This window comes from Amblyraja radiata, chromosome 23 (assembly GCF_010909765.2).
Source record: "Amblyraja radiata isolate CabotCenter1 chromosome 23, sAmbRad1.1.pri, whole genome shotgun sequence".
Lineage (NCBI taxonomy): Eukaryota > Metazoa > Chordata > Chondrichthyes > Rajiformes > Rajidae > Amblyraja > Amblyraja radiata.
The window spans coordinates 7,798,490-7,820,417 of record NC_045978.1 but is presented as its reverse complement, the minus strand read 5'-3'; the positions used below and the strand labels follow the sequence as shown (position 1 = coordinate 7,820,417).

Here is a 21,928-nt window from a genome sequence, read left to right as displayed (position 1 = left end):
AGGCCCTTCTTCAGACTGAGAGTTAGGGGAGAGGGAAACTAAAGGTATGAAAAGTTTCTGAACAAATCAGAGCCGGCACCGATGACCAAGGAAATGTGGAGCCCACAATGGTCCATTGTTGGCTGTGGAAGAGGTGATAACGAAGGGATAACTGGCTGCAAACAATGAAACTAGCACGAGGACTAGGGTGGGGAGGGATAGAGAGAGAGGGAATGCAAGGGGTTATCAATGTTGAATTGGAAGCCGCACATATGTGAAAAATAAACATATAATTTATTGATGTGCAATAATAGTGTAAAGATTTCAATTTTAATGATATTGCTGAGTAAACATTGGCAACATTGGCAGCGGTGGAGCTGCTGTCTTACAGCACTTGCAGTGCCGGAGACCCGGGTTCGGTTCGAACTACGGCTGTTGTCTGTACGAAGTTTGTTCGTTGACTCCGTGACCGCTTGGGTTTTCTCCAAGATCTTCGGTCTCCTCCCACACTCCAAAGACGTACAGGTGTATAGGTTCATTGGCTTGGTGTATGAGTAAATTGTCCCTCGTGTGTGTAGGATAGTGTTAATGTGCGGGGATCGCTGGTCGGTGCGGTCACGGTGGGCTGTAGGGCCTGTTTCTTTGCTTTATCTCTAAAACTAAAAAACTAAAACTACAAATGAAAGGGAAAATAATTAGTGTGGAGTCTTTGGGGTGTGGGAGGAAACCGAAGATCTCGGGGAAAATTCACACGGTCACTGGGAGAATGTACAGACTGTACAGGCAGCCCCGTAGTCAGGATCAAACTGGATCTTTGGTGCTGCAAGCGCTGCAAGGCATCAACTCTACCGCAGCGCCACCTTTAAATAGGATACTTGCTTGCATTTGATCTGCCCTCAAGCAAAACACTGTACACTTCTTAGCCAGACATCAGCTGACAAACACAGACCCATTACCTCAGAACTTATGGAATCATAGAGTCATACAACACGAAAACAGGCCCTTTGGCCTGACTTGCCACCTGCCCACGTTTGGCCCATATCCATCTAAACCTATTCTATCCATGTACCCGTCTAAATGTTTGTGTTAGTACCTGCCTCAACAACCTCTTCTAGCAGCTCATTCCACACACCTGCCAACATTTTGTTGGCCCTCGGGTTCCTATCAATTCTTTCTCCCCCCTCACCTTAAATCTATGATCTCAAATCCCCTACTCTGGGCAAAAGTCTCTGTGCATTTACCCGATCTATTCCTCTCATGATTTTATACACCTCTATAAGATCACCCCTCATGCTTCTGTGCTCCAAGGATTAGAGTCCGAGCCTGCTCAACCTCTCCCTGTAGCTCAGACCCTCGAGTCCTGGCAACTTCCACGTACATCTTCTCTGCATCCTTTCCAGGTTGATATGAGATGATTTTTTAAATGACCTTTAGAACGAATACTTGTTTGCATTTGATCTGCTCTCAAGCAAAGCCCTGTACACTTCTAAGCCATAGATCAGCTGACCCATCAGAACATATAGATCTGCTTCTGGAAGCTGAGCATCCTCTTTTTATTTTAACCATGTGACATTTATTACTTACAGCATCACACAGGATGACTGGTCCCCCAACGCAATATTCCACCTCTCCACCAATTCCAATAGTGGTGGCCGGGGGGGGGAGGCTTTTTGGAGCACTGGTATGGGTGTTGTGCGCTGAAGGGACAGGTTTCCAGAGGGCTAGTATGGATATTTTGGGCCGAATGGATTCTTGGGCTGGCGGCTCAGTCACTCAAGCCTGTTGTGCTGGCAACTCACTCACTCACGGCTGGTGGGCTTGCAGTTGACGCGCGGCTATATCTTGAAATTCCATTTCAAGCAGGGTGCAAGGCCACCAAATTCAAGTGCAGTTTCATACCATTTCAAGCAGGGTGCAAGGCCACTAAAGACAGCGAGTCATGACCTCTCCCTCCCTCATCTTGCAGAGACTGAGCCAAGCCCACACTTCCGGGTTTTATAGTCCCTCCCCCCACCCACCAGAAGGGGCGTGGCCTTCATGGCGTGATTGACAGGAGAGAGAATCTCAACATTTTTTAAACACTAATAATTCTTTTATTTTTCATTGATGGGAAAAATTCTCTGCACCTGATGAGTGGAGGGGGACTCTGAGTAAGATGGGCAAAAATCACAGCTGTACATGGTAGCGTTTTTTCTAAAATCAATATACAGAACAACAGGAAGTGGTCAAGATGAGACTTTTAGTAATATAGATGAAACAGGGATATTTTTAGCTTGATTTAGTGGCTAATAGTTCAGCTAAGCTGCAGGATATAGCGTGCATGAAAAGCTGAGGTGAAGCATACTAAAGACTTCCACCATGAGAACATTCTGTTCCACTTCTATTTACAGTGCATGTTGCATGCTAGGAGTGTCCTTATTGAACAATTGAGCAAAGGTGATGCATAGTAATTGTTTCGAAAAATAAGAAGCTGATTTTGATGTTCAAGCCATTATTTATCCCTCTGGCCATAAATTATACAGCATTATCATGTTTGTTTGTTGGAACTTGCTGTGTGCAGATTGGCAGTTGTGATTCTTACATTACAAAGCTGACTGCCTTTTGAGAAGAAGTTCATTAGCTGTAAAATATTTTATGATTCCCGAGTCAGCAAAAGTTGATATACTGTAGAAATAGGGAATTAAAAAATCTGTGCAGCATTCTAAAGATAAACCTATTTGCACAGGATGAAGTAAATAACTAACTGAAAAATATAATCTTTAAGATGTAGAATCAGGCTTTTACTTAGCTCAAGCTAAACCAACTTTATTTTTAAACACAGTCACTTTTTAATTCAGTCACTCTTGAGAGTCAAGAAATTAAAAAGAAGAAATAAAGACCACTTGTAAAGGGTTACATAGGGTGGTACAGTGGCACAGCGGTAGAGTTGCTGCCTTACAGCACCGGAGACCCAGGTACAAACCTGACTACGGGTGCTGTCTGTCCGGAGTTTGTACGTTCTCGCCGTGACCTGCATTGATTTCTCCAGGTGCTCCAGTTTCTACCCACACTCCAAAGGCGTTCAGGTTTGTAGGTTAATTGGCATAGATAAAATCGTAAAATTGTCCCGTGTGTGTTGGATAGTGTTAGTGTACGGGGTGAACATTGGTCGGCGCGGACTCGGCAGGCCAAAGGGCCTGTTTCCACGCTGTATCTCCAAAATCTAAAGATTGGAATGAAGGTGTAAATAACTTTATTTTGACTATATTATCAATGGTTGGGAATCACCTCTTAATCACCATTGTCAAAGCCCAGTCCTGCATTTAGTCTTGATTGATGACATTACATGGTAATGTTGTGCTCAAGCACCCCAGACAATGAGATTGATAGGCTATGGCCTATTGCTGTACAATATTAGAACGATGATGAGTGATTTGCTCTTTGCAATATGTAATTTCAAAATATATATATTTTTAAACTAGCAAAAAGGTTAGCGTAAGTTGCCTTTATATTAATATTTGACAACAAATTCACTCCCTACAGTGATAATTGTAACATAAACCGAATATTATATAATTTAAAATAGACACAAAATGCTGGAGTAACTCAGCGGGACAGGCAGCATCTCTGGAGAGCCATTCCTTCTCTCCAGAGATGTTGCCTATCCCACTGAGTTACACCAGCATTTTGTGTCTATCTTCGATTTAAACCAGCATCTGCAGTTCTTTCCTACATATTATATAATTTATTTGATTACGCAAGCCAATTATATTTGGCTCAGTGGCTCCATTTGTTCGGAATGCAGAATGCAAAGCCTCCTATTGTTAACTCTAAACAAGCTGCCAGTTCACACGCAATACACTCGAGTGAGAAAAAAACTCCATTAATTATTTGTCAGATCATGTTCATCATCAAAAAATATTTTACATGCATCTGCCAGAAATGACTAATATCAATTTATGATTTAGAACACTACAACACCAATTTATGTTCGCTATGATCAAGCAGTTGTACGCATGCGTCACGCTTGCCTCAAGGTCAAATGATTGTGGATTTGTGTACTGCTCCAAATGAAAGGAATGAAGCTTCGGACAAAGTGAAGCTTAATAGAGTACGAGCTTGCATGCATGCCATTTTATTCGTAGTTTCAAACAAAGGTACATTTCTGCTCATATCTTCTGATTTGATGCACATAGTGCAGAAGCACATGTGGGCAGTACAGTGGTGCAGCGGTAGAGTTGCTGCCTAATGCCCCTGTCCCACTTAGGAAACCTGAACGGAAACCTCTGGAGACTTTGCGCCCCACCTAAGGTTTCCGTGCGGTTCCTGGAGGTTATTGTCAGTCTCACTACCTGCTTCCACTACCTGCAACCTCCGGGAACCGCACGGAAACCTTGGGTGGGGCGCAAAGTCTCCAGAGGTTTCCATTCAGGTTTCCTATGTGGGACAGGGGTACAGTGCCAGGGACCCGGGTTCGATCCTGACTATGGGGGCTGTCTGTACACAGTTTATACTTTCTCCCTGTAACTGAGTGGGTTTTCACCGGGTGCTCTGGTTTCCTCCCTCACTCCAAAGATGTGCTGGTTTGTAGGTTGTAAAATTGTCCCTAGTGTGTAGGATTAAATTAGTGCAAACAGGTGATCATTGGCCGGAGTGGTCTCACTGTATCTCTAAAACTAAAACATCCAAAATATACCCAACACAACTATCCAGGTTAAATGTTCAATGGTGTTTTCTTGTCACATGTACAAATGCACTGTGAAATTATTTATCGTACATACAGTCCAGTAAAGAACTCCCATGCGCAAGCACATCCTCGATTAGCAAGTGTGCAGAAACTGAGCCCGCATGCAAGATGTGCCATGTTTTGGGCCCATTTTCAAAGTCCAGTCCACGCTCTAGTTGTTATGAGCGGTGCCCGATCTAGGTGAGCCCCAGGCTGCTGCGGGCCTCCAGCCATCGCCTTCCTTGGACACAACGTCCCCCTCCTTGCCCGTCCACCTTGGTGCCCCAGGGCACCTCCTGCAGCCCATCTTGAGAGCTTATGATACATACTGGCTTGTAAAAGCAAAGTGGAATTCTTTGCCGCAGTAGGCTGTGGAGGCCAAATCAGTGGATATCGCAGAGATCGAAAGATCCTTGATTAGTACAGGTGGCAGAGGTTATGGGGAGAAGGCAGGAGAATGGGGTTAGGAGGGAGAGATAGATCAGCCATGATTGAGTGGCGGAGTAAACTTGATGGTCCGAATGGCCTGATTCTACTCCTGTTCATTATGACAGAGACATGAACAGAAATTTGATGCGGGGTGAACAAAATGTTCTGGTTTGGGCAAAGGACGTGGTAATGGATGTTATTTTCAAAGGGCAAACTAAAAGTGGTGCAGAAGGTAATCACGGGGCTGGAATAAACAGTTCTGCCTTTTTGTGATACGAGGCATTGTGGTTGCTTAACCATCAGTGAGTAGAATTTACCTCCAAATAAAAAAGAAATCTGGCTGGAATGCAGTGGGAGGGTTATGAATGAGGAACATGTAGAATACTAAAGGGGATTTATAGCAAGACACAAGACGTGATGGGTTGAACATCCATGGTGGACATACAACATAAGGATTACAAAGCTAGATGTGCCAGAGAAACTCTACACTAGTTTAAGGAAGAAAATAAAAGTTGTGTCCTTCATGTCTCTGCTTATGTTCTTTATCGCCATCAACAGAGGAAAGCTTGACTCTAATCTCCACTACCTTAGTTATTAATCACCAACTGCTGTTCTTTATAATGCAATTTACTTATTTAAAATATTGAATTTGTTTCAGTTTACTTTAGTGGAACTTAGCAACCAGGCAGCATCTCAGAAGGACGTGGATTGGTGACATTTTGGGTTGGAAGCCTTCTTCAGGATTTGAGTATAGGAGCAGGGAGGTTCTACTGCAGTTGTACAGGGTCTTGGTGAGACCACATCTGGAGTATTGCATACAGTTTTGGTCTCCAAATCTGAGGAAGGACATTATTGCCATAGATTGTGCAGAGAAGGTTCACCAGACTGATTCCTGGGATGTCAGGACTGTCTTATGAAGAAAGACTGGATAGACTTGGTTTATACTCTCTAGAATTTAGGAGATTGAGAGGGGATCTTATAGAAACTTACAAAATTCTTAAGGGGTTGGACAGGCTAGATGCAGGAAGATTGCTCCCGATGTTGGGGAAGTCCAGGACAAGGGGTCACAGCTTAAGGATAAGGGGGAAATCCTTTAAAACCGAGATGAGAAGAACTTTTTTCACACAGAGAGTGGTGAATCTCTGGAACTCCCTGCCACAGAGGGTAGTCGAGGCCAGTTCATTGGCCATATTTAAGAGGGAGTTAGATGTGGCCCTTGTGGCTAAGGGGATCAGAGGGTATGGAGAGAAGGCAGGTACGGGATACTGAGTTGGATGATCAGCCATGATCATATTGAATGGCGGTGCAGGCTCGAAGGGCCGAATGGCCTACTCCTGCACCTAATTTCTATGTTTCTATGTTTCAGGTAGAATTAACCCTATACGTAACATCACCTATGCCCTCCAGAGGTGCTGCCAGCACTTTTGATTATTTTTTTTGGGAAGCAACACCTGCAGTTGTCTCCAGTTTACTGCTCTTGCCACATTTGTGACAACTAGATTTTACCTTCTTATATTGAAAAGCTCTGACATCATTTGGACAGAAGCAGCGCTATATAAATTGAAATTTATTTAAAGTCATATGACAATTTCTAATTTTGCTGATGAAGGTAGTGACAGCAAATTTCTTGTATGTATTTGTTTCTGAACTACTATGTAAAAACATCGGCTAATAAATGAAATTTGGTCATACACTAAACAAATGTAAGGATTGCTGGTGAACTGCTGTTGAAACCACACTGAAAAAACATTTTTTGCAGAATAGTAACAAACTTCTGAACAAAAAGGGATTTTGAAAATCAGGTGGATGGCTATAGTCAACATATGGCAACTAATCCAAAAGTCATCTTGCCTACAAGCCTAAATTGTAGACCATGTGCACCAAAATGCTTACTAACATGGAGAGTGAATAACTAGATGTTGCTTAGAGTCAGTTATACAGCATGGTACCAGGCCCTTCGGCCCAACTTGCCCATGTTGACTAAGATGCCCCATGTACAAGAGCCCCAACAGTGGACATTTGGCCCATATCCCTCTAATCCTTTCCCATCCATGTACCGTCCAAGTGTCTTTTAAATGCTGTTGTAGTACTCATCTCAACTACTTCCTCTGGCACCTTGTTCCATGTACCCACCATCCTGTGTGATGCTCAAATAATCTCAAAGGAGGATATATTTTAATTATTTGAAGTTCGCATTGGAAGAAATTAAACTCAAATTAAAACAATCTGCTCAAGATGACATTTTAAAACCCTTTATTGCTGAAATAACAAAATTTATTCCCAAGACACAACATTTGAAGATTCAAATGGCTCCAGTCCAAACTACAAATCATGTTAAATACAAATAAAAACTCAAACAATGCTCAATATTGGTCCACAATGTTTGTGGTCCATGCAGAGGGACCAACACCAAGAGATTGCGGTAATACAGTGTTTCAAATCAGAATACAAAAAAATTGCATAGAAGTATAAAGATTTTGGAGACAATTTAATCTATTTGCAAAAATCAACCATACTCGGAATAAGCAGTGTTACATCATCCAGCAAGACTTGGGTGACACCGTGAATACGAGGTAGAAACAAACAAGGATTCTCTTGGAACAAATCCTTCTGTAAACCACATAAAACGCTTCAGTAAACATGCCCCAAATGCTGTCACAACCAGCACTGTCCCTGTATAAAATGCTCACAGAATCTGTTTCCTCATTTTCTTTCCTCCCATTATTTCCAGAGTCACGTTCCCAAGCAGCTCATCTATAAAACAGACACGTTTTTGTGTCTTTGTGTGCTGAGATTGCAAAACAAAGATTTGTTGTAACGAGTCCATGCAGTGACATAAGCTAAATGGCAAAGGACAGCAGACAATACATCAAGCTATTAAATCTTCATTCATTGATCAATAAGCATTGCAAAGGTGAAGATCTTCGGTTTAGGTTTGGTCTCAATACGCAAGTGCAAACTTCCTTTCAATACCAAAGCCTCTTGCCTTACTAGGCATCTTCAAAACCATATGTTAAAACTACAAGGACATTTAATTTGCATGGTAAAAGGCAAAACTATAGATTTGATGTCTAATGGTCAATCACCCTGTAATGAAAGCATGTTGGGAAGAAACTTCGGTAATTGGTCTTCTAAGTAGCAAGAGCAGCAGTGGTTTAATTCCAATACCCCTCGTTCACATTGTGTTTTGCTAATTTAGCATCCGATTAGTTTGAAATTTGGCTCGTTCTGACATTCTAATGGTGTAATTGAACCTGTAAACACAAGCAAGTTTAGAACTATATTAACTCACCTTAAAAATCCAAAGGTTTTGAATATTCTAGGCTTTAGAAAAACGTAAAAACATATTTTGCGGTGGTTTTGCAAGTCTTTTTTTAATTAAGAATCTTGGGTGTTAAATATGTCTTGAACTCTACAAATAATCTAGGAGTATAATATTTTGCAGCTCTGGTGATTGCTGAATAAACCTTTCCAAGTTCAAACACTAAAAACATAACAAAATATTACATAGATAGCTAAAGTACATTCAGCATAAAATACTGCTCTGGGAATGAAATGAAAAACTATTGCAAATTATAATTTCCCACATATCAGCAAATACAGAGTACTCATTTCACCTGCCTAGACTGGGGGGGTGGGGGGGGGGGGGGTGGGTGGGGGAGAGGAAGGACAAACATCAGGAAGCCTGTCACTACAGATCACCATCATTTGGTGCAGGGATAATCATCTGCACACATATTAACACAGGTTCTAGACACAATTTATAGGCCAACAATCCCAATTATGACAAATGATTAACCAATTTTTACTAGTTTCACCTGTTTCTCAAATTATAAATATTCAAATTATACCCTTGCATTCTCCATTAATGGGATTAGCCAATGAAATATTTAAAAAGGTGCGGTTATATAATATGATGTTAACAGTGCCAAAATTTCCAGAAAAAAATAACAATCTCATCTAAAATGTGCGTCAATGACGAACTTGCAGTGATGAGCACATTAAGTTAAATCCCGAATCCCTAAACTTAGGAGAAAAACTCCACGTGTAAGCAATACCTAAAGCCGACCTTGATATCTCTCTGATCCATTAGGATAAATGTATGAAAAATTAAAATTCTTTTTTTAACCTATGGAAATAAGGTAAACCCTCACCTTGGCAATTTTGTTCCAAAACTTATTTGCAACTCATGGCAAACGTTTGAAACATGTCTCAGATGTTCAGTAGTGAAGTGACACATTATAGTGCTTTGGTTACAGATGCAAACCACAAATTTAGTGTAGAAATAGGGAATGGCTACTTTCTCAGAAAAGGCAAATATTTATAAATTATTTAAGGACAACAAACCTTACAATTGACCTTAAATAGTTCAAAACGATGACCCAGTATATGCCAGTTGGAAAAGCCACCCATTAAGATCATATAAATGCGGCAGTGTTATGCAAACTTGAATTAAAAAATGTTTTCCCAAATATGTCAAGGTCACCTCATCTAGCATCCAGTACTCAAAGCTTAAACTTTTAGAAATGCCTTTCACATTGCAATATTAAATTCATAAAATGTTCAGTGTTTCGATACAATGATTCTGATTGTCCAACTGACATTTGAAAGAACTAACTGGTTCTGATATTAAAGTGGGGAATTAAGTTAGAAAGTGATCACCGAACTTCAGCGGAAATACATTAGACTGAATCATCAGCTGATGTGAGCTTCGGACACCTACGTATCCTGGTCGATAATTCTCTGCTTTCATTCTAATAGGAACTTTAGTGCTGGGAATCCTTCAGATTGCTTTGGAGAGCCTGCCTCCATACTATGCCTTCACGCTGGTGGCAAAACAAATATATAATAACTACCAGTTAACACAAGGGTACTCTTTTTACATTAAAGAATGGTTCAAGGGTTTGTACAAAGAGACTGTGCATACTTTGATATGCAGTCTCAGCATCAAGAACTTCAGGTCACTTATTGCACAATTATTGATAATGGTACCAAACTCCATTCCTGATGCAGAGGCTAACACACCTTATTCAGGATGCAGAGGCGAGCACACCAATTGTCTGTGGACGAACTGGAGGAAAATTAGGACTGCTGAAAACTGGGTCAAATCTGCACTGGATTGAGATTGCACCAGTATATATCAGTGGCACTATAGTAGAGTAGGAAGGAACAGCAGATGCTGATTTACACTGAAGATAGACACCAAATGCCGGAGTAACTCTGTGGGTCAGGCAGCATCTCTGGGGAAAAGGGAATAGGTGACGTTTCAGGTCAAGACCCTTCTTCTGACGAGATGCTGCCTGATCCGCAGGGTTACTCCAGCATTGTGTGTCCATCTTTGGCACTAAAGTCGACATGCATCAAAAAAATGTACACATTATTTTCCATTTTCCACAGTAATCATTGTAGCAATTAGTAAGATTAGCTGGTTTTAAGTTGTGGTCACAGAGTTTTATTTCCTTAATCCTCTTCTCAACCCCAGGTTCCAAATGCCTAATTTTATTTAAACCAGCTTCAGTTCCCATTTCTTGCAAAGGATTGGGGACGGGGAGGATGATGGAGCAAGGCTGGAGTGAGATGCTAAGTGTTTACCTTCTGTTTCCAAACTGTTGCGTTTATTCAATTTTACATTCAATGGGCCTACTGCATTTATCACTGAGCAAACCTCGAATCAATTTTCAGCTAAACAGTTACTTCTACCCAGGCCATCTGAGCTAGCTCTCAATACATTAACAGAATAAAATAAAACTACTTATATCCATATGTTCCTCAGATTCAATTTAGCATCAATTAAATCTAAAATAATTTAAGGCACTCTTGTCACATAGCGCTCATTTAAAATCACACTGGAAGACTCGTGCAGCTGCTGTCATTCTTGTCAATCACATAGCTTCACAAAATAAAACATAAAAAGGTACAAGCACAAGGGTCATACAACTTTTAAGAATTCAATTCACCCAATTAAATCTTCAAGGACACCATTTAATCATATAAAGTGAAGGTACAATCAAATAGTGTAAATACACGTTTACTTACGCAGTCAACATCTACCCCACATCCCCAAAATGTCCTCCCACCCACATCTCACCACAGCCCCCCCCCCCAAAAAACCCCCCCACATAATCCCAGCAATTTAATTGCATAGCTTTCCCTGTCCACACATCAGCTAGCACTGAAGCTCTAAATGTAGCGTCTCCAATCTTTGCACAATAAAGGTAGCTGTAGAGCTCAATTTTTGAAAAGTTCAATCCGCTCGGGAATAGGCTTGTGTTCCAATTTAATCAGCCTGAAAAAAAAAAGTTCACAAAATTAGATTGGGTATTGTCCAAGTTGCTTTCAAATACAAATCACAAAGAGCTTTCTAAATGTTGGTTGCCGAATAACCTAGTTTTGGAGGGATCCCAATCCAGATCCTTTGCTGGTGTCATTATACCCACTTATTTTTGCTTCTAGAGATTTTAGAATATTCTCCTACCACTGCATTTGTTTGCCCGAGAACACAAAGTGGTTCTTAATACAGACAACACAGATGTAAACCCAAAGACAACTCCGAATACAACTCAACGATACAATCACCAATAACTCTTCCCCACACTAGGCAAGTGGATGATTACCCAACGTCAAATATGTAAGGATAAGCTAATGTTCCAGACCAGGAAGTTATTATTAATTTAAAGCTTGACATAATAAATACAAAGAATAAACAATCGGTTTTGACGTTATGAAAATGGAACAATAGAACACCAACGGTTCCTTCCATGGTAGGAAATTAGGTCCAAGCAAAGGCATCAGCTGGGGAAATATTCCTGGGTCTATTCCCAAACGCACTGAATTGCCAAGGCAGATTAAATATTGAAAAATAGGTGAAGCCAAAATATGTTATTGAAAAGGAAGCTACCCTTTGCTTAAATTAATAGTTTAAAGAGGGTAAGTAATCAAACTTGTCTTCATCTTCATATACATGCAGTTCAAATTTTACAATTCATTGCATTACCATGGTAATCTGCATCTTGAGATTGGACTTGGGAAAATCTATCCTCTTATGTCAATATTGATTATTTGAGCTGTATATGCTTTTAATATACAGAACATTGAAATAAATCTACCCAAAAATCCTTTATGGTAAGAGAACTTTGGAACAATCATTGATATGGGCCTGTAAAAAGCTAGAGCAATTCCAACCATGCACATTTATAATCAGATATTTGCATGCCCACAATGTCATGAATTGTTCACCTATAGTACTGGCATTAGCAAATCAAAGGATCAGCTAGGAAATTGCAAGTCAAAATGGTGAACAGGGCAGCAGCCAGTGCTGAAGGTGAACAATATACTCGGACAAAATGAGTTACATGGGAAAAGTCAACAAACACAAAGAGAAGAGCGGCATGGTGGCACAGCACCAGAGACCTGCTGATCCTGACTATGGGTGCTGTCTGTACGGACTGTGTACATTCTCCCTGTGACTGCGTGTGTTTTCGCTGGGTGCTCCTGTTTCAGATCCCACTTCAAAGACGTGCAGGTGTGTAGGTTAATTGGCCTCCATTAATTGCCTCCATTGGCCTCCATAGAACTAGTGTATGGCCGGCATGGACTCAGTGGGCTGAAGGGCCTGGTTCCATGCTGTATCTCTAAACTAAAGACTTGGATTAGCCAGTCTTTTAGAAGGAGCAGTATCAATGAAGGGACAAAACAAAGGAGAAAAAAAAAATCAAGCTCATTTTACTTCATATGCAAACTATAATATTTGTCCATGAGTAGCCATAACCTCAATTGATGAGTTTATTTACACAGTTGAATCTTGATGTACAGATGTTATTCCAATGAACCTTTCAGTAAATTTACCTACATTGCAAAATATTTCCACTTATCACCACATCACACTCAACTGGATAAAGAAAAAGGGTAATTAATAAGTAAGAGTATCCCAAACCTCCAAATCATTCTTTTTTAACAGCAAGCCAAAAACATAGAAATGGTAGATCAAACCAGAATTCAACTGATGTGTCAGATTACACCAACTTCTGATTTTATACAAATGCAAAATTAGCCACGGTTCTACTGACTGATAAAGTGGGTTCGTGGAGGTAGCACATTCCCCCATGTAAAGTACAGGGTTGCCTCACAGATGAAAATTACATCAAGTTAATTTGACTTTATGAGAAAACAAGGCCCCTCTAGGGAATTATAAAGACCGTAATTGAAAACAATTTATGTACCTAACATAACAGGAGGTGGTCACAGCAAACATTTGCTCCAATGCTAAATAGTGCATAATAGGAAAACAAAAGAGAAATAAGACATCACAAATGTTCCAAAAGTTCAGCAGGCAGAATTGTGAGTTATTGAAGTGTTCTGCCATGTTAATAATTATGGAATATAGAAAAGGAGGGCAGTCACTGCTGGAATAACAAGCTGTGCAACCTATTACGCTTTGGCAATGCACACAAAAGGTTCTCAGATTTCAAAACACCAGAGCAGCTATTGCCCCATTTTTGTCCTGCTCGTGGACAAACTACCCCAAGTACCAATGAACTTGGACACTTTGTGCAATACTGCATTTCACATTTCTTTATCAAGGGTTGAGGGTTAAAAATAAAAATGGATCGGAACCTAAGTGGAGACTAAACCATGACGATGCCACAAGGGACCATGATCCTCAGATTTTAAAATTCAGGTTTTTTTAGGTTTTTTAATGCTTGTAAAGTTACATGACTCTTCGAAAGCAAAATGTTCTATTTACCATTTAAGCACTATGAGATTAGTTTGATTTTTGTGGAGCAGTTTGTGCAAAAAATATTTATAAAAAAGATTTAATGCAATCACCAGCACAAGACGTATTGTACTTTGAATTCCAAAGGTACGTTATAAGAATATCCAATGATTGACAAGAACAATTCTCAAAGTTCCGATCATAAAATAGCAATTTGCCATCTTCACACCAAGAAAATGTTGGCACAAATATCATCTGCTGGCACCTTATGAAATGCTTTGTATCACGTACATAGATAGCTGATACAAATTCTTGGATCATATTTGGGCATTGCTGTTTTAATGCGAGTTTCCCTGCTAAAATAACTCAAGTTCTTAACAGAAAATATTCACGTATGTTAGGTTTGTCTTGTATACTTATGAAATTACCAAAAACAGCTTATACTTCAATTCGCTGAAAATGCTTACAAACTTGTGCTTGCGAAAATAAAGTGAATAGATGCATACAGAGTTTAAGCAGCTGTATTTAGATAGATAACTAGCAAAAGTAAACTAAAATAAAATAACTGGTGATATGCAAAAACGTAGAAACACAGAACTGCAGATGCTGGTTTCTACCGAAGATATACACATAGTGCTGGAGTAACTCAGCAGGTCAGATGGCATCTCTGGTGAAAAAGGATGTGTGATATTTCGGGTGGGGACAGTCTGAAAAACGGTCACGACCCAAAACGCCACCCATTCTTTTTCTCCAGAGATGCTGCCTGACCCACTGATTTACTCCAGCACTTTTAGTCTGTGAAGTACCAGGAATTGCCAATATATTCTTTTACAGATTTAAAAAAAAGATCTAGGTTACAAGAGAAAACGGGCTAACTGAAGTAGTCAGAAATCTTCTAGAAATAGTAGAATAAAATTCAATCAAACTAGTAATTTGATTACATTTGGTGCCTTGCTCGAGGGGAAGTGTTGGGATGGAAAGAAAAATATCACCCAACACAAGTTAATAGGTAATTTAGGCCCCTTCAATTAAAAAAGGTAGTCAAGGCACAATGTGCTGTGTTCAAAGAGTGGGACAGATCTTTACCGTAAAAGCCAGCCCTTCAAAATTAATTTAAACAGCAGAAAATCTGTGATATCTAAAAATGCAGTTAAGCCTAATACTGACAGCTCTATAACAGCAAGTGTGGGAGCTTGCTCCATTGCTGGACTTCACGCAGTTATCGAAGGCTTATCGAAACTCTCTAGCATTTATGATAGGAAAATAATGACAGAACGTGCAGCAGATTATACCTTGCTGATAATTGTAACGCTGCAAATTAGTAAACAAAGTGGAAGTATTTTGTCTTTGAAATTTCACTTTAATAATACGTTTAAAAATTAAGGCGTGAGACAGGAGAAATTTCTGAGGGTGCTGAAACTTTGGCTCAATTGTGTTCATTCCAAAGATATCCCTAGATCGCTGGATTCTAAGGAAATCAAGCACCATTAGAACACTGCTAGAAAAAGTCAAAGTAGATTAGCTATGATTTTGATGAATGGCAAAGCAGAAGGGCCAGATTTCTCTGCAGCATAAAGTTCAGAACTAAGAAATGAACAACATATGCATGCACATGTCCAATAAAATGAACACTCAACAGCAAGTTGCAAGATCCTAAAAAGGAACAGGTTTCATGCATGATTGGCACAGCTCCCAAGCAGTATGCCAAATTGCCATCTAGATAATTATATCACCATCTAGTTTTATCCAGATTGAAAAGGAAAGTACTAATATTAATTCCTCTAAAAGATTGGTTCAGTTTGGTTGTATATTTCAATCTCACTTGCCTCCAGGAAATAATACAAACACTACCAAAAAGTAAATCTGTTCATCTGGCTGTGTCAACTTTAATTTAATTAATCTTATCTGATGTGCCCTGGGAGGTTTTAGTACATTAGACAGACTCTCTGAATGCAAACTACCAAGCTCACATGCCAATCAAAATGGTGGGTCGAAATGTAGTAAATATAATCATAAATGCAGAAAACATGAACATTTTGAGTGCACTAGACCTAAGGAAGTCAAAGAGACCATATCTAATGGAGTCAGATATTAACCCGTTCCTGTAAATGAGTCTGAAGAAGGGCCTGGACCCGAAACGTCACCTATTCCTTCGCTCCATAGATGCTGCCTCACCCGCTGACTTTCTCCAGCATTTTTATCAACCTTTAACTTGTTCCAAATAAGTTTGAAACAACTATTTAACGTTCAAATGTATTCAAGATAATTCTTTGTCATTCTAGTTTTGATCATAACTAAAGGCTCTGTAGCAATCATCAACTTTATGCTAGGTCAAATTTTCAAGACAAGCATACACCCAATCACCTGAATTATTTTCCCAGAAGTTGCTTATTGAACTGCTTAGTTGTGTAATTTAACGTTAAGCTATATGGTCTACAGAAAATTGTCCAACTGCCATTAATGATAATGAAAGCAAAAGTCATAGTGCAAAAGGCAAAGTGAAACTGAAAACTAAAATTAAATTTCCCGCAAGAAAAGGAAATCTTCGCACATCCACCAGATTAAATACCCTGGAATAAATTCACAAGCCGTATTCAAAGGCCTAAATGATTCAGGAGTCTAAAACAAAATTATAAAATGTATATATTGATTCCCACACGTCCCCTTCACAAACAATAGATCGTATTTGTTTATACATCGAGGTTTATTGGAGAGAATAATCTACTTCAAATTTCATAACAAAGCACAATTTTCTTTATTAAAAAAAGGAATGTGATCTGGTAGCTGAATTTTCAGGAACGAGAGCACAAATGGAATCACCATTGGAATGGGCTTTGCGGGGGAAACGGTGTGATCCCCGGTCCATGCACCACTACACAAATCCAGTAATGAACTGCCCCTGGAAAAGTTTGCCCAGGAGGGCTGCTGGGGAGCGAGTCGAGACAAATCATGCATGTATTTAGTGCTTAAAAGGCTGTTGGATTCTAATGGTGGCAGTACCACTCATTTTCAGATTACTTTGATCCTATACGATGCAATGGAAGCACTTCTCTCCCCCCTCTGTTTGCACGGCTCTACCCAGCTGATAGAATTCTAAATTGTAATAAACTTGCCTGAGAAAGGGCAGTAGCAACTTCCATCACCTCCAATAGAACATGATCAAAGAGACCACGTCTGTCAATAAGATGGAGCAGATGCTGCCAGTAAGCAACAATTGACCACTCTCACTGTGCCAGTCAGTGCACAGCCCTGAAACTGTCGCCTTAGTGCTGAGCAATGGCACAATTTGCCCCAGCTTGTTCAACGCCAGCCCACAGACGAACTACACTCCTCAAGCCATGGTCAATTCAGCACTACAGCATTGCTAGAAGGTGGAATACAATCTATACTCCCGATAGAGAAAGAGAAGGCTTCCACTGCAAGAAAGTACATCGTTACTCCACAGGGGTGGAGTACATACCCCAGTCTGTATCAATGGTGGTGGTGTATCAAGAACTTCAAATTGCTCAGTGTAAATATTACCAACAATTTTTCTTGATCCACCAAATTAACGATATGGCCAAGAAAGCACACCGACACCTCTACTTCCTCAGAAGACTAAGAAAATTTGGCATATCTCAAATGTGTCTTATCAATTTCTACAGAGTTGTGAACACAGCTCAGTCCTTCACACAAACCAGACCCTCACCATACACTTCACACTGCCTCAGGAAAGCAGCCAACATAATCAGGGACCATTCACTCCTTGGTCATTCCCTCTTCTCTCTCTCCCATCAGGCAGAAAGATACAAAATCTTGAAAGCATGCACCACCAGATTCAAAAACAACTTTGTCCCTAGTATTATCCCTCACATTATTAGAATTTCTCATGTGCTAGAGATGAATTCTCAATCTACCTTGTTGCAGTTCCACTTTTTGTTTAAATCAGCACTTTCATTGCAGTTGCAAGACTACTTTTTGTGGTCTATTTTCTCTTTTGCACTACCTGATGTACTCTTGTATGGTATGATTTGCCTGGATAGTATACAAATCAAAGTTTTTCTCTGTATCTCAGTACAAGTGACAATAATAAACCAATTCCATGGGGCAGGGGTTTGAGCCAGTTTCCCAAAGCGGTGCGCCGCCCAAGATAATATATTTTTATAGGGGATAAAAGTGGTATAAAAATTTTTTTTAAACGGTGCACCAATATATTTCTCGCTTGTGTGCAAATATTTAACAAGCCAGTGAGCTTGTTCTAATAAAATTTTACTTCTGTACAAATCCACTTGGAACAGATACTCTGAAAAGAAATCTGTCCTGAACCCAAATTAAAGTATTCAACACTGGGTGCATGATCAATTGGTTTACACAGGGAACTTCAGTTTAACAACTCGAAAGATACAATTTTGCAACATTTAATACAATTTAAACTTGCTCTGGATTTAATTCACCAAACCGTAATCTTCCCCGCCTAAACAAATGACTGGCTTGAAGCAACGTGTAAAATGAGGGGTGGAAATCAGGGCGCAGGGGGAACAGGATAAGAAGAAATTCTGCACATACATAACCAATTCGGCAGTATCTGTCGAGAAGGGGAAAAAATCATTCCAATTTCGCATTTTGGGTTAATGTCCATTGCGTCAGCAAAGGTAGAAGTTAGACAACAGTAAAATGCTGTAAATAGCAGAGATCTGAAATACAAACAGCCAAAACTGTTAACAGCAGATCAGGCAGCATCTACGAGGAGAGATAAGGTAATGTTTCAGGTCATTGACTTTGCAATAAACAAATTAAAAATTAAACAAGATTTAAAATTGGCAAATTTGGAAGAGATTAAAAAGTGAAACAATGATTCTGTGGCAGGCAGCAAAAGAAGTGATAAAAAGGATTAATGGCACAAGATAAGGTGAGCAGTATGAGCTAGGTACAGAAACTAAAGATGGTTTAGGAGAACTTTTGGAATGCTGTAACAAATGTAGGTAAATTACAAGGCGGTGTTTCAGAAGCTTCATTTGAACTTAAGAGTAACATTGTAAAAATAAACCCTCCCTGTGGCCTGGAACTAACTTCTTTGCACAGATGAAGTTCTCATGAAGCATCTTATGCCCCAAAAGGTTAACTCTCTCTCATTTGGCAGATGCTGCCCAAGTGTTTTTAACAGTTGCTGTTTTTTGTGGGAAACTAAGACAGCTGAGAGATTCAGAAAATTAAAGTTATGCAAATAGACTGGAGGATTTTAACTCAGGAAGGGAAAAGTTTTCAAAGTTTACTAAACTTTAAAATAAGAGTTTAGCACAGATAAAACTATCAGTACAACAATTCAAACAAACAGATATCAACTAATATAAATATTTCTTGACCAAGGTGTTTCTCACCCTTTTGTTCATAGGTTTGATTCACAGCGGTATCAGTCCATGTGAATACTACTGAACCACGCTGCAATTTTTAGTAAAGTGGACAATTTAAATAATACCAAATGTATTTTCTTTTTTTTTTAAGTTGGAAGCAACGATAGGACTGCACATGCCCAATTAAGACCAAGTACAAAGTCCAACCATTCAGAATTGCCTTGAGTAACTATGGCAAACTTTCCTGCAATTTATTTTCTGAAGTCAACTCTGCTGTTCCTGCCCAAGCTCTTTTCTATGCCTCTAGCATTGCTCCTCAAGTCATGAGCATGCACGAAGAGGAAGTATGGAAATATCAAGATTTTCATATTAACATACATTTTGTGTATGCATTTTTTTTTAACCAGTGACCTTAATCAACATTGCTTGTTTTAGGAGTAAGATAACTTAATATCTGCAAAATACTTTTTCCTAGAAGAGATAAAGAAATTAGATGTTACTATTATATATTTTGTTTAAACGGTACTAGTGAGTATTGAATGCAACTCCATATTGAAAACTTGATGTAAATAAGGAAGTGGGGATTTGCAAACAGGAAGCAACCAGACACTCCCGATAAAGCAAAAGACTGGTGAATACAATTACGTTCACCAAAAAACCCTCAGTTAATAATTTGCTTAACTATACCTTTTACAAGTTTCCCTTGCACAATAGATAATTTATGCAGCACAAGTAACCTGGTCCATCCTAGTTTCTAACTCAAAGGCGTCCGGGCGATCCTGTGGATTAGCAGCCAACATGTCTTTAATTAGTTGCCTGATCCCTTCAGACATGAACGTTCTCCTTTTCTGCGGGATATGTAGTTCCATCTTTGGGTTTTCTAGCAATGCTTCCCCGACTGGGACAATCTCACTGCCCTGCCTGACATAGGTCCCTAGCAGTTCTTTCTTAGTCTCGGCGTCAATGAAGGTTATACGTTCAATCATGGCCCAGATGATGATGCCCAGAGCAAAGATGTCAGCTTTGGCCGTGTAGTGTCCTTCCCAGACCTCTGGAGCCATGTAGAAATCAGAGCCACAGGCCGAGGACAGCCAGCACTTGTTGACGTTCATGTTCTTGTTGGTGGCCGCCCCGCCGCAGACTTTACTGAGGCCGAAGTCGGCCACTTTGAGGACGGGGACGCCGGCCTTCTCGGAGATGAGGATGTTGTCGGGCTTGAGGTCCCGGTGGACGATGTGGTTCTTGTGCAGGAAGGCGATGGCGCTGGTCAGCTGCAGCATGAAGCTGGTGTTGACGGCCTTGTTGGGACGGCGGGACAACACGTAGTGGTTGAGGTCTCCGCCGTTGCAGAACTCCATGACGAACCAGAGGTAGCAGGGCTCGCCGGCGGCGCCCAGGATGCGCTCGCCCTTCAGCGACGTCTCCACCAGCCGCAGGTAGAACTCGGAGCGCTTGTTGCCGTGGCTCATCTTCTGCGCCATGCCGTTGCGCTGCAGGACGCACTCCTCGAACTGGATGACATTCTCGTGTTGCCGCTTGAGGCTGGTCAGGGCCCAGAACTCGGACAGGGCGAGCTCCACGTTCTCCGGGGCGTCGCAGCGGATCTTCTTGATGGCCACCCGGGCGCCGCTTCTCCTCACCAGGGCCTCGTACACCACGCCGTAGCTGCCGCGGCCCACCTCCTGCACCAGGCTGTACTTGGGCTCCCACACGGGCCTACTGGTGGGGGTGGTGATGGCGGCCTCCTCCTCATCGGGGACACTCGACTTCTTCCTCACCTTCTTCTTCTTCTTCTCCTCCTCAAGGTTTGTACCTCTCGGGGCGTCGCGGGGATCCATGGCGGGCGCGTCGCTGAGGGGAGACGCTCAGGCTCCACATCACTGAGGGCAGAGGGAGAGGAGGCCCGGGCAGGCAGGCGGCGTTGCCGGGGAGACAGGCCTCGGCGGCCGGGGCCAGCGCTCCTCCACCTCCGGCGGCGCCTCATCCGCCGCTCCTCATGGCCGGGGAGAGACTGAGGAGATTAAATCCCTCCACACACACACACAGTGGTGAGGTCAGGACGGGCTGGACACGGCACTCAGTGAGCCTCTGCCTGCTCTGCTCTCATTCATTGCCGGCAGCTCGGCCTCTCTCCCTCTCTCCCTCCCCGCCCTCCTTCTCCTGACTCTCCCCGCCCTTTCCTGCCGCCCGCCGCCTATCCCGAACGGCCCTTTGAACCGGCGGGCGGGCCCAAGCACAAGGCCTCTCCCCCCCCTGCACAAGCTCTGCTCTCTCTACCAAAGATACTAGAGGAGCAGTCTTTGCTTTTGATTGCAACATGCGCCTTAATTTAGTTCAACCAAGAAACTGACAAGTTACTAAAGAACTTGTCCTGTGTACCAACAACGCAGCGATGCAATTAATTCTTACTTGCAGCGGCTTCACGGGTCATGTAAACACATATGCTGTTGCACCCGCTGAGTTTCTCCAGCATTTTTGTGTACCTTCGATTTTCCAGCATCTGCAGTTCCTTCTTGAACACATAGCCTGGACTTTGCATCCCATAGACTGGAAACTTAGGGTAGGGGGTAGGGGGGGTCGTCTGAGTCAAGAGTGTTTTATTGTCATATGTCCCGAAACAGAACAGTGACATTCTTACTTGCAGCAGCACAACAGGTATGCAAACACAGTGCTCTGTAAAACCCATAATAAACAGCAAAAAAAGTTCAGTGTAAATACATAATAAACAACAAAAAATGGTCAGTGTGTGTATATAGTTTAATCATCTTATCC

General features: G+C 41.2%; 1 protein-coding gene across 1 annotated transcript; it reads right to left on the bottom strand.

The window, feature by feature from the left end:
* Positions 1-7,349: 7,349 nt before the first annotated feature.
* Positions 7,350-21,325, bottom strand: LOC116986208 (serine/threonine-protein kinase 35-like). Its single transcript, XM_033041510.1, has 2 exons — positions 19,844-21,325; positions 7,350-11,399 (listed from the first exon to the last, which is right to left on the bottom strand). Exon 1 carries the CDS (start codon positions 20,992-20,994, stop codon positions 19,876-19,878), a length of 1,119 nt encoding a protein of 372 aa, XP_032897401.1. The 5' UTR covers positions 20,995-21,325; the 3' UTR covers positions 7,350-11,399; positions 19,844-19,875.
* Positions 21,326-21,928: the final 603 nt, after the last annotated feature.